Source organism: Pipistrellus hanaki (genome assembly GCF_964339955.1).
Source record: "Pipistrellus hanaki genome assembly, chromosome: 8".
Lineage (NCBI taxonomy): Eukaryota > Metazoa > Chordata > Mammalia > Chiroptera > Vespertilionidae > Pipistrellus > Pipistrellus hanaki.
In genome coordinates, this window is record NC_140510.1 from 36,206,138 (window position 1) to 36,219,912 (window position 13,775).

General features: G+C 47.6%; 1 protein-coding gene across 10 annotated transcripts in view; it reads left to right on the forward strand.

The window, feature by feature from the left end:
- TANC1 (tetratricopeptide repeat, ankyrin repeat and coiled-coil containing 1) overlaps positions 1-13,775 on the forward strand; it is a 232,722-nt gene that overhangs the window by 160,028 nt on the left and 58,919 nt on the right. For 7 of the 10 annotated variants that reach the window (XM_084891445.1, XM_084891443.1, XM_084891450.1 and 4 more), the window contains 2 exons: positions 238-368; positions 1,644-1,830. The exons of 1 other annotated variant lie outside the window; for it this stretch is intronic. In XM_084891445.1, coding sequence (XP_084747571.1) covers positions 238-368; positions 1,644-1,830 — 318 coding nt within the window. The remainder of the gene's footprint in view (positions 1-237; positions 369-1,643; positions 1,831-13,775) is intronic. 2 more of the 10 variants (XM_084891446.1, XM_084891448.1) reach the window with 1 other exon arrangement.

Below are 13,775 nucleotides of genomic sequence, written 5' to 3' on the forward strand. Positions count from 1 at the left end.
GGTTCTTCTGACTCAGGTCAAGTATTTCACCCTTTGCCCTTGGAGTTCCTCTTTTCCTAGTGTGTCACAGCCTCTTAATGGACATGCGTTGCCAGAGGACAGGCAGCAATGTCAAACTTTGTGCATTTTGTAAAAGTTACACAAGAGCACCAGGCAGGCAGCTGTGGTGCCAACTCCCCAGATGTGATACTGAAACTCCCCAGAGGGCATCTTCATTGTTTTCTTTCTTTGTTCCAGAAGCAAAGGCCGATAATGAACCGAGCTGTTCCCCGGCAGCTCAAGAACTGTTGACAAGGCTGGGATTTTTACTGGGAGAAGGGATCCCAAGCGCCACACACATAACGATTGAAGAAAAAAATGAAACCATGGTAATGCCCGGGGAGCCCACTGCATCCCAGACCTCCCCCGAGGATGAATGAAGGGACAGCCATCTTGTCCCACCTGGAGGGGGGAAGTCACTGGTTAGTCCAGTGGTCGGCAAACTCACTAGTCAACAGAGCCAAATATCAACAATACAACGATTGAAATTTCTTTTGAGACCCAAAAACTGACTTTTGCGCATGGGCCACGAAGTTTCGGCCCGCATGTGGTGTTTTGTGGAAGAGGGCCCAAAAAGCTCTATGTGGCTCCAGAGCCGCAGTTTGCCGACCACTGGTTTAGTCAAATGAATTTGGGCTGTTGTGTATTGAAATGTATTGCAACTTCTTATGGGTTTTTGGTGGGGGCGGGAGGGGATGGGGAAGGGGGAGATGCAGGAGGGCGCAGAACTTAAGAAAATGTCCACATTAACCTTCCGCAGTCACCACCTGGAGAAGAGTGGCTAAACGAATCGAAGTGGCTGAGAGGATGCCTCAGTAATGATGCTCCTTTATCTTTATAGCCCCATTCTTCTCATGTGGCTGCTTTGGTATATGCTTTCCTGTGCCTTTTTTTTTTTTTTTTTTTTTTTCTTTTTCTTTTTAGCACTTGAGATTTTGGAGGATCAGCGGGGTGAGGAAAAGATTTATAGGAGCTGAGGCAGAGACAAAATGAGATGAAACCAAACGGTTCATCTGCCAGAGAGCACTCTCCACCCCGGGCACGGCAGCCTGCCACTTCTGAGCCGAGATGTGTCCGCTGCATAGCAATGAGGGGCCGGAGCTGCTGCCCCTGCGGGGTCTCTGTGTGGGCGTCATGCCTCGGATGAGATCGCACTGACCACCAGTCCCCCTCCCTCCGCCCCCGGGGCCCGTAAATCTCCAGGAATTGAATCGGGTTGCGGCGCCCGTGAAACATGACAAAAACAGAGTTCCCAGATTTTCCGTACAGAGGTCAGAGGACCCATTTGTCTTCTGCAGACTTGAGATGAGAGGAAGTCTGCCTGTTTGCTATTTCTGTTTTCCAAATGTGCCTTCCCACTCAATTATTTCTGAGAGTGCCCTTGCCATAAATAAAACAAACCAAGGGGGGGGTGGAAATCAGCAGAACAAGAATGGTTTCCTTAAGCTTTCAGAGACCGTATAGATAGTAAGCTCCCAAGATTTTAAAAACCATTTTTCCACGTTCCAGTTTCTCTTATGGTTGTTTTAGCATCAAAAGCAAAAGCGTGTGTGGAAGCGTCCTGTGTGAGCCCTGCTAACTTACTCCTTCCGTTCGTCTTACAGTGCACAGCCCTGAGCCAAGGCATCAGTCCTTGCTCCACACTAACAAGCAGCACCGCATCTCCCAGCACCGATAGCCCCTGCTCCACCTTGAATAGCTGTGTCAGCAAGACGGCAGCCAACAAAAGTCCCTGTGAGACCATTAGCAGCCCTAGTTCCACCCTGGAGAGCAAGGACAGTGGAATTATAGGTAAGAAGCACACTGCTCCGTAATGTAACGGCTCAATGCACGTCAGCCAGAAGCGTTCACACACCAGGCTCTTCCTGAGAGGGGTTAGCACGCTCGGTGAAGGTCGGTCTGTCAGCGCTTTGCAGACAGCGCTGGCTCTGTGCGCAGCCGACAGAAGGAAGCGTCGGCTTTTACGTTCCTTGGCGTTTCTTGTATAACACCGGGCTCATCTGGTAAAAAAAAAATAAAATAAATTTCCGGATCGGATCTCGCCTGTGGGGTTACAAGAATCTGCCCTCCTCACCAGTGAGTTGCATTTGTTGGAGGTTGGGTTCCATCCGGATGCAGCAGGGCAGTGAAATCCTGGCATATCTCGGAGTCTCCTCGGTCCAATCTCAAGGTCACTCACGCCCCTAGGTATTTCTAGGCGTTTGTTCTTTAGTTTCTCATAATGGGATCGGACCAGTTTTGAGGCCAGGATTTTCTGAGAGTGGCTCCCTTTTGATTCCCCCACACTTACATAGTAGCGTGCTCGTCCTGGCATGAGGGTCAGGAGACACGGATTGTAGTCCTGACTCAGGCTGCTCAGCTGCCTTGCTTGAGCAGTGTTGAATTGAGCTCTTTGCACATCTCTTTCCTCTCTAAAATGAAGCAGTCCGATTAGTTTAGTAGTTTCTGGTCCCAGGTGTGTAGTGGCATCATCCAGGAAGTTTAAGAGCCCTTGTTTTCACATCTCATCCTGGACAGACTCACTTAAGTTTCTGCAGGCCCTTCAGGTAACAGATGTGTGGGACCCCTGGAGGGTTGTTCAGGTCCTCCTCTGCTCTAAGTCCGTGCTGCTGTTAACACCTGTGCTCTGCCGAACAATTCAGCTCCTTCCCATTTTAATATGTAATTAAACGGAATGGCATGTGAGTTTCTGGTTTTCTTCAGTGACCTGCAATCTCTTTTCCAGCGCAGTTTGAAAATCCAAGTTGCAGGTTCAAAATCCAAGTCTGTATTGTAGAGGTGGCCCCAGAAGGTCTGTGAGATTCCCGGGTCCGGTTTTGGGGCAGCCTGGTGTCGCCCTCACCGTGGCTTTGTGTGGGGTCCCTCAGCATAAGGAAGGCTTTGTCTTCCTTCAGTTTTTACGTGGATTAGCCTCTTTCCTGGAGTTTTGTTTCATTAATTGCTTTATTGACATATAATTCACGTACTATAGTATTCACCCATTTAAGCCACTGAATGGTTTTCGTTATATTCAGTTATACAACCATTTCCACAGTCTGATTTCAGAACGTTTCCATCACCCCAGAAAGAAAACCTATGCCCATTAGAAGTCACACCTCATTTCTCCTCTCACCTCCAGCCCTATTCAGGCTACTTTCTATCTGAATAGATTAGCTGAATCTGGACATTTCATATAAATGGTGGGTGGAGGTTTTTGTAGCAAATTTAAATTCTCACCTCACTCGGCTTCCCCACCTGCTGTGTAGTCTAGTTCAGCTAACTTTTCCTGGGTCACTTCTGTACTCATACCCTCATGTCCTCCCTCTCTCTGAGCTGCTCACCATTGCCAGATCTCTAGTATTAATCTGTGATAGCCAGGTAACTTCCTTTACACCATTCTTAGTGCTTCTGAAATTCCCTTGCCGTACAGTTGATTTTTATTCAAGGAGTCAGCCAGTGCTACCATTTTTGGGGGGACAAAAAACTTTTCCTTTCCAGTGTATGTTCTGGCATTAGCATTATTGGCATTAAGAAACCAAGCCAGTTTCTTATTTTGACAGAAACTTTTTCAGTCACAAAAATATGACCATTCATTCATTCATTCTTCTCTCTCGCTGTCTCTTTTTCTCCCTCTCATGGAGATACAGTGCTGCAATTTATAGAGTTCTAATGAAAGGAAAGAAAAGTTGCTGGTTGAGTTTTCTTTATTGTCCATGAAAGACAGAGGTGCTGGAATATTGAAGCCCTTAATGAGTGCTTGATTTAATTCATGTCCCCTCAATCCCAGACTGCTTCTCTTATTACACATTCTCTGCAGCACTTCAGTATTTCCTTCAGTTGACTTTTTCCTGTTTTATTATTTACTTCTGTCTCCACATGGAAAGAGGCCTCATCTGTAGTATCCCAGCTCTCCCCTGAGCTCCTGGCTCGGAGTCGGGAATGAGAAATGAAAGAAGCAGTGCAGGCTTCCCATCCAAGTTGGCACTGCCCCATCATTTAATGTCACCCGTATTTTAAGCTCTCTTGATCTTATAGCTAAATGGCACATTTTAAGGCATTGAAGCTGTCCTTCACTTTTTGGCTCAAGACAGCGTGTTCCCTTAACTCAGCATATGAGTAGGAGGCATTGAGAAAGGGGTAGGTCCCTCTTTTACGGAAAACTCCAGATTGGAGACTGGGCGTCTTGTTGCTCTAGCTGGTCTGCAGGCGGCAAGGATGTAGGTGGCTGGGAGGGAAGCACTGAGCTGGTGGAAACGCTCCCCTGTGCCCTCTCCTCCCCTGGCCTGCAGAGGGACAGGCTGTGGCCAAGGGACACAGTGAGGTGTGGCGAAGGGGGCAGGAAGAAAAGCAAGGGTTTCCTCTCCAGACGGCCTGTAGCCACAGCTCTTTGAAGGGGCAGGAGCGGTGGGGCCGAGGAGGGAAGGCGGTTCCTCCCGAGTCAGGACAGGGTGTGCGGGCTCCGTGGCCCTTCAGAAAGCGGGCATCGGTGACCCGGCGGTGTGTCCGGGGCCGCTGGGGCTGCGTGTGTGCTTCCCCCCCCCCCCGAAGAACAGTGTTTGTTTTGATAAGGTGTAGCCTGGGAATGGCAGTCTTGGGACCTCTTCAGCGTTCCACAGAATGAAATGCTCAGGAACACCGTGATCTCAGTGGGCAGAGATGAAAGGGAGATAGTTTGGCTTTCTGGTTCAGAAGGCCTGGCAGCTGCTGCTAAAATAGGCCGATCCGGGTCCATGTTCCAACTCGGAGCCTGCAGATGAGGGGAGGAGGCGTGCCGCTTCATTTTCCATCTTAAAGTTGTTTAAGATTTGTCAGTCCATAGAGCCGGGTCCGAGCGGCAGGGGCCCCGGGGCCGGCCGCTGTGAAGCCCACGCAGCTTATGGCTCGACACGCTTCGGGGAGCCAGAGGCTCCCGGACTATGGGGCTCCGATCAGACGTCCGTGGCCCAGCGCGAACACAAGTTATGTGGGACTGCTAGGGAACTCTCAACCCATCCGTCAACATTCCTGGGCCGCCCCTTCCACAGAAGCCGATTCCCATCGGGCTGATTGTATTTGATCTGCACTTTCTGCCCAGCAGTGCCGAGGGGAGCTTGTTCCCACACGCCCAGACAGCCTCCTCGGGGCCGCCACCGGGTGCTCTGCCTGGGTTCTGTTTCCACTGGCTTTGACACATTGCAGGGGAAGAGAATTTTCCTTTTAGGAACTGCTTAGTGGGAGAAAAGGCGGGCTAATAACCATTAGAAGAATTTATTGGGCCCCTTCCCGTCTTTCTCTGTGGAGGCCAGAGCTTAGCAGACCTCCCCTTCTACCTTAGCAGGACCCCCCCCCTCCCCGCTCTGTTCCCACTTTATTGTGCTATACAGAGGGGAGTCCCACTTTATCCTATTTCAGAAGGCTCAGGTTCTGCCAACATAAATGCCTTTAGAAGTATAATAATTCTGTCATGTAGAAATACTGTCTAAGCTGAATGGGATTAACCGAATTCCCTATGAATATCTTCTTTCTTTTCTTTTCTTTTTTTTTTTTTAAGTGAAATTCCTTACTCTACATGTATTGAAATCACTGGCATGACCTAGACATTAGTGTCTGATTTTTCAAATTGGACATGTGAAAACCTTCCAAATGTGAAACCCAGCTGTACCCAATCATCGTAAACTGGTTTCTCAATTACTTGCTTTGAAAAGGGAAAAACTTTATAGAAGAAGTGGCTTTTAAAGGTGTTTCCTCCATGCCTGAAAAAATATTTTTTTCTTCGTGATACTCCCTTGATGTAACTTGCTTCCAGCTGTTACAAATGGAAATTGGAATAAAGTATATTCTCTTTGGAATCTGTGTGAAAACCAATCTGATTTTTTTTTTTTTTAATTTATTGACGAGAGAGAGAGAGAGAGAGAGACAGACAGACAGACAGACAGACAGGCAGATGGACAGACAGAAACACTGATTTGTTGTTCCACTTACTTATGCATTCATTGGTTGACTCTTGTATGTGCCCTGACCGAAGACTGAACCGAAAACCTTGGTGTATTGGGACAATACTTTAACCAGCGCTACCCAGACAGGGCACAATCTGATTTTTTTTTTTTTTTTAAAGCATCACTGCAACTAGTGGGTTTTGAAACATGTTTTATATAAACATATTGTTTAGTATTTATGTCCATAGCATGATCAACATTTTAAGTGTGTTTGTGTATCTATCTTAAGAAAATGGGCTTTTCTCTATTAAGAAAGAGGGAAATTGGATAATAGATGAGAAAAAAACAAAACAATACCCAGCTTTCCATATCAAGATTTTTAAAAATAGTCTTTCTGATCCATCAATGCATGTGGCCAGGACAAGGACTTACAGGTAGTGATTAGAACAATTTCTGGCTGAGAAAAGAGGTTGTAGGAAGTCAGTCATCTCCTCTATTTCCTCCTTCCACTGCCTGCAGGTACCTGCTGACGTGTGTCACCTGCAGATGGCTTTTGTGGATGTGTTTCCTTCTGAGAGCTGGTGGGTGTGAGGACAGCTCCGGTGGGTGGGAGGGTCCTAGTGACCGGGGCCTGTCTCCCCCCTGGGCGTGAATCCCGCACAGAGCAGGTGTGTTCACCTGCCGGGGTCCCCGACATCTGAGCCACCGCACTCTGCTGGACCAGGACGATGAAGTGCACAGGATTTGAAAAGGGGAAAAAGCAGGAACCGGGGTTCTTTCTGCTGCCGTTCCCCCTTGCACTTGCTTTTGTCCTTCTCGCGGTAAAGCTGGGAGGCAGGTACACGTGCCGGCAGGGCAAGACCTTCACAGAAACGTGTTTCCTGCAGCAGTGGTTTCCAGTGAAATAATGACGCTTGGATTAGTATCCTGCTGGCGCTTGCTAGCTTTTGCTAATGCTTGTCTTTCTGCTCAGTCGCTTAGGCTATTTTAAGAAAAGTTATGGTGGGGCTGACTTTTATCTCCCGTGTCTCTCTCCTGTGCCCTCCAAAGCTTGTAAAATGAAAGTGAATCCAGAGGTAGCTTGAGACCTTTCATTTCCTGGACTCTGTGTCCAAGAGAGATGATCAGATGCGGGGAGAGGCATACAAAGGGGAATGGATTGTACTGCATTTTCATTTCTAACTTGTAAAGCCTGCCCTCTGGATTTCATGCTAATGAGCCTCGTTGCCACCTGGATCGCCCCGTTTGCCACTAAATTGGAATGCTTCGGAACTGATTTGGTAATAACTTGTTGTTTCAAATCTGTGACAATATTCATTTTACTGCATTGCCTGCAATTTGAAAAAATCATCCTTAATTATAGACACTTCCTTTTAATTTCCTAGGTGAAGGAGGAACATTTGCCTTCACACATGTAATTCTGTAGTATGTTTAAGTTGGGAAAGAAATCCTTGGTGATGATTCGAGTCAGCAGAGTGCCTGCCTTGCTTCTATCCAGACGGGTGTTCTGTCAATGGAGCAAGTATCTTTTGGCACCTGCTGGGTACCAAGAGCAAGTTTGTCCGGTACTGGAACAAGGGACAATACAGATAAGGCAGAGTATCTGGGTCAAAACCTGTCCACCTGTGGGACCAGGAAATGGCCTGCTGTCCTGTGGAGGGTCTGGGCCCGTTTAACGCGGAAACACGTTAAAACGTGGTGGAGATTGACACCTGCGATGGAAGGTGTATGTTGTAGGTGCATAATAATACCACCCACTAACAGTGCCTCATGCTCTTTTCTGGAAGGTTCAAGAACTTTGGGGAGTCTTTGAGCTGTGTAAGGAGCTCCCCTGTCTGTGCCTTCGGTGTACAGGTTCTCTGGCACTTAAAGCACTGTGCTGCGTGCTGTCGATAGCCAAAGTCACGTTTCAGTCCAGAGGCTTTTCTCTGGAGACTGCTCCTGCCGTGTCCGGCTGACTGAGGGCCGTGTGGCTGAGTGAGGCAGGCCTGCCCTCCTCCCTTCCCTTCCCCTGCCCTACCCTCCCAACCGCCCTGCTCCAGCTGATCCTTGAGGTGTTTCCACAACCAGAAGCCTGAAGAATGCGCCTGTGAATGCATGGCTCCGGTCCCCGGCCTCACGGCATGTCATAGCAGAGCACGCCTTGCGCAATGCGGGGAGCACTGAGCTGGAGATTTGGTACAGAGATCTGTGTGTCACAAGCCACAGCCCGGGGCATCGGCAAGGCCAGGAGGGGAGGAGGGCTCAGCTGCATGTTACACGGGGCCGGCCAGGAGGGCTGAGCGTTTGTCCATTCAGAGTTGCAGAAGAAGAAGCCAGAAAGTTCCCTGGAGCCAAGGGTAACTCTGGCTGCCACCCTCCCTGTGGCATTCCAGGGAAGGGCGAGTTAGCCTGCTGCCTCCACTGGAGCCCTTTCCTCGCTGCTGCGCTGGAGATCAAAGGCAGCCACTGAAGGGAAGGAAGGTGAGCCTCGGAGGTGCCTGTGTGGCTGTCAGCTGGTGGGTGGGGCAGAGGGAGAAGCACAGGCTGGCACTTGTGGTCAGAAGGCCTCATGCGCTGATTTCACCCATGCCACCTTCCCCTCTGTCACTCCGGGAAATCCAAAGTATGGGTGGCAGCTGGAGCTGTGTGCAGGGTGGGTGCCAAGGAGAGGACTCAGGAGGCCAGGGTGTTCACATGCCTCTTCCTGGACTTGCCTCTCTGATCTTTTCCCATCCGCTGTTCCTTCTTTGCTTAACCTTTCGAAAGTGATTCATGAACTTTATTCGGTCATGTGAGAGGAGGTGGTGTCTGCGGTAGCTGTGTTTTCCCTTTTTATTCATGCCTTCCCTGCTCTCACTTTCCTAAGCAACCATTACGTTAGGTTCTTGTTGGATCTTCAGTTCACTGGCCCAGTGGTTTCGTTCTGAAACGCTTTCTGTCACTCATGAAGTTGAATATAAAAGGTTTAAAAATGTTTGTGTTCTTTAGTGCTACTTTATTTTTCCACAGTTGTGCGGGAGGAGAACGTTCTTGGGTGCCGATGATATAGAGGCCCTTTACATGGGCCCTTGTATCTGAGCTTTCTCCACAGTCCAGGGAAGGACAGAGGGGTCTCTTCATCGGCCCCTGAAAAGGGAGAATGTGAGACGGTTGAGGCATGCTTGAAGAAAATGCCAACTTTGTATTATTTTCATCTTTTCAAAATGTCTATCTCTTGTGTGTGGTGTACATGAACCAATTAGAATAGTGCATGTCCATAATTTATAAATACATGTATTTGGGGTGCAGTCTCCCATATTTATACTAACAGGCGGCATAGTCAGAGCCCCATTCCGGAGCGCAGCGAGGCCGGGGGACTTGTGGGGCTGTCCTGCCCATAGGGCTCCTGGGAGTTCTCAGTGAGCTGAGATATGACAAGGGTTTAGGGCAGAGCCCAGACATGGTAGACACCATTACAACATCCATTTAGCCTCTTGTTGCTATTTCCTAAGAGTACTCATTTGTTTACACCTACTCTCTCTTTCCCCAGTGTGTGTGAAATGCTCGCACATAGACATTTAGTAAAACAAGGTTTTTCTCTCTCGGTGAAGGTCTGAATTGGGGAAAGGAAATAAGGAGATCAGGAGAAAAGATGAAGTCAGGAGTCAGGCTCATATGATTTTATTTGTTGTATTTAGCATGGGAAGAATGCTTTACTCTTAAGTTTCCACATAGTCAATATCCAGAGAGAAATATTATAGAACCAAATGCATATGATGATGTTTGTAAGATAAAGATAAGAAGTGTACCAGTTCTTAGCATTGGGCCCTGAGATACATACCCTGAGATCCTACCCACATCCTGGGTCCTCAGGAGAGAAGCCAAGGATTGAACCCAAGCCCCTTGCATTTTTTTTTTTTTTAACCTCTTGTCTTTTCTGCAACTTGGAAGGAATTCAGCTCTACTTATGTGTTATATTTGATAGCAGTGAACCTTAGTTCCTGAACAGTTGTGGGCTAATGGTGAAGTCAGTTTAATTTTCTTCTCGATGTCCTTTTGAACGTATAACCTGATTTATATCTCATCCAAGTACTTGTTGGCCCCTAGACTGAAACTGATTATTTTCCCTGGTTCTATTTTAAGTGTCCACTCAACATAGAAAGGACCTTCAAAAAGCAAAGAGGGGGCAAAGGAAGATGGGAAGGAGAAGGCATATAGCTTCGTAGTGGAAGCTTATATACCAAAACCTTTGATGACTGAGTGGATCTCCCTCTGTGCTTCCTCCGCCTCCCCACCCATGGCTCCCTCCTGGCTGCTGTGAGCCCATGACTGGCCCCTGCCCAAAGCCCCCTACCCTGGGGCTACTGTTTTGAACAAGGCAAACTTCATGACCTGCAAAATATTCCTTAGCCACGGGTAGTTCAGAGCAACTTGTACATGGTGAGCACTGTGCTTGGGAAAAGGAGTGTGCAGTCAAAGAACTGGTATCAGACATACCATTTACTGTGTGTGTGTGTGTGTGGTCGTTTTCTCCCAGGGTGTGTGTGTGTGTGTGTGTGTGTGTGTGTGTGTGGTCGTTTTCTCCCGGGAAAGTATCTGTAAGGGTGGGGTTGATAGTCCTCAGCCCTTCCACCTCTTTTCAAGGTTGTGGTCATGCGTATGTCCTACTATATTTTGAACTTTTTTTTTACATAGTAGAGCCCGTGCACTAGTATAGTAGGTCTAGTTAAATGTGATGTTACTACAGAGGAAGATATTGTTTGTGGCTAAAAATAATTTTAAGACTACAGAGAGTCAGAAGTAACACATGTAAATCAGTGAGCAATACCCAACCTAAGTTAATGCTACATTGGGAACACCATGTAACCTCATAGCTTGCTAACACGAGGCCTGATTAAGTCACTCATTTACAGAATCTTGCCTGTTGGAAGCGTGTTTGAGACCCAGTGTGAGTGATAATAGCAAGTCTTTTATTGTTGAAAGGATTACAGATGTCCTCATTTCCCTCACTTTTACCCCCTCCACCCTGCCCCTGCCCCACCCTAGGCCCCTACCACACATTGTGTGTGTCCATGGGCAACTTGTTGTCCCCCAAAAATGTAGGCCCACTTTGAATGATTATATAGTCAGTGGTTATTAACATGTAATTCATTTTCTAAATTTAAAAAAATTTACATAAGTGAATAATTTGTTCTGTCAATGGCGTGCTTTCAAACTGATGACTGTTCTGGTCCAGGCACTGCTGATAACACAAAGCAGTGGAATCACACACATCAAGAACCATTTCATTCCGTACTGTGCTCTCTCAATTCGTCAACTGTTGCCGGTTTCATACCATAAACTTTATCTTTTATGTATCCCCATAAGAAATTCTAGTGGATAAACTTTCTGTATCCAAAGCTTAGTCTGACTTCACCCCTTATTTCAAATCAGTTAAACCTGAAAAGGAGTGAAAATTGAATGAGTTATTAGCTGTCAAAGTGTGTTTACATTTTGGGAGATGCCCTGTGTGCCCCCAAAACGTGTACACACTTTGAATAATTGTAAAGGTAGTGTTTGTATTTCAACTGTTTTCAAATGTCCAGGAGCATTTTAGGAAGAATTTCCTTTGTTCAAAGCTTAGTCTGTCTGAAAAGAAGCACCAATTGAGCTATCAGTTATTAAAGTGTGTACACATGTTTTTGGGACACCCTGCATATGCATGTAAGTTCTTTGGTTAATCTCTTCATACCAAGTCTTAATTGGCAAAAGCTGGTGTCTATACTGGCTGGCTGAAGGAATAAGATGTTAAAAATTTCGAGTTGTTAGGGAAATTTAAAGATGATCCAGTCTCTAAAAAAATGTCAAATGGCACTTACTTTTTTTTTTTTTAATATATTTTATTGATTTTTCACAGAGAGGAAGAGAGAGGGATAGAGAGTTAGAAACATCGATGAGAGAGAATCATCGATCAGCTGCCTTTTGCATAAACCCCACTGGGGATGTGCCCGCAACCAAGGTATGTGCCCTTGACCAGAATCGAACCCGGGACTCTTCAGTCTGCAAGCCGATGCTCTATCCACTGAGCCAAACCGGTTTCGGCGGCACTTACTTTTTAGAGCTTTTTAAAATAAAGTCATAGTTAAAATGGTGTGTGTGTGTGTGTGTGTGTGTGAGAGAGAGAGAGAGAGAGAGAGAGAGAGAGAGAGAGAGAGAGAGAGAGAGAGAACTTGAAGGCAACTGGGTTAATTTAAGTGGGAGTTTGGATTTTGGTAGCCTGAATTTTGTGCAGCCTGGCATCTGTGTCAGAACCAGTTTTCCTTTGCTAGAGACTGGAGGGCTGTCCCCCTGGTGTGCTCCTGAGGCACGTAGGGAAGCCGGAGAGGTGGGCCTGGATTTGCCCCACTGGATCTGCTGTAGGACCTGGTGGTGCCTGCGCCGTGATGCAAGGACACTGCCTGGGCTTCGAGCCATGTTGGTGGAGCGGGTCTTGGATCCCCGGGAGGAGGATTCTTGCGAAGTGGGGCAGTTGGGCAGTCTTAGTGGAGTATCTTTGTTGGAGGGCCGTGGCCTCAGAGCTTCTGGCTTCATGGCCCCGAGGAGTGTGGATGTCGGAATGCTAAGTGCTTCACAGGAATACACTTATGTACTAATGAGATTATTGGCTCATTAATGGCAATTAATTACTGCTGACGAATGGGGTTTCATGTCTTTAACATTGATAATGTAGCAATGGTGAACTTCATGAGGGCAGTGGAGAGTCTCCTGCTCACAAACATATCGTAGCTTGTAATATCGTGCTTTTGAAGCGGCGCCCCTGTCTGAGCCTTCTCCTCTCAGCCACCGTTTCTGCAGCTGCGCCTTCCTCCCCACCCACTCTCCTGCTCGCCGCCAGGGCCCCGGCATTGCCAGGCGTCAGGGCCTGGGCGCTGTGGCTGTCTGGTGAGAACTGGGCCTTCAGCCCAGGAGCCCTGCCAGGCCAGCCCTGCTTCTGGGCTGTCACTTGCCACAGGAAGTAGGGAAGTCCCTTGTCTGTGTTCCCACAGCTCGAGGTCCGGGTGAGGACTCGGGTCCTTGGGGGTTTGATTCTGAAGTGCATGATACTTAGGGGGGACACATCACGTTGACGTTAGTTTTCACCTTAAGGATATGTACTCCAGAATAAAACAGACAGCTCCAAAACCGAATAAGTCACCCCTACCCCAGCCTGTAACTTAGATGTTGGCACGGCCTGGGGACCTAATTAGTTATAGCATATCTGTGGGAAAGGCATCTGAGCCTTAAACACTGGCATTATAAATGAAGGTTTTTAACACATGCACAACGGACTAACAGGGTTGCAATGAGTAATTAATTACCATGAGTAGCGGGCAATCATCCCATTAATAAATTAGTGTGTTCCTGTGAAGCGCTTAGCAGAGCCCATGACATACAGTACCCTTCAGCAAATGCTGGTTGCTGCTATTACCACCGGCAGCAGCGTTTTTTAGGGTAGAAAGTCGTACTTGCTATCCCGACGCTCCTGTGAACAGGGTGGGGGGGAGCTTTTTTTTTAAATGGGTCATACAATGAAGGCTGTGATGGATTCCAAACAGATGGGAGATGAGTATTAATACTTGGAAATACTGGGAATCACGGCAGACACCCAAAAGGTATGCCGGGCCCGTCACAAGGAAAATCACACTGTAGTTGGAGACAGAATACCAACCATCCCGAACCAATAGCAGTGAGGTGACAGGCGGTGTCTCTGACCACAGCTGGAAGGGAAGTGTGTTCATTTGCTCACCCATTGAATCGGCAAAACCTTTATTGAGCACGTAGCACGTGCCAGGAGTGGTGCTGTTCAGAAAAAGAGATCCCGGTGGTAGGTACTTGTTGACAGAGAGGCTTTGGCGTGCAGAA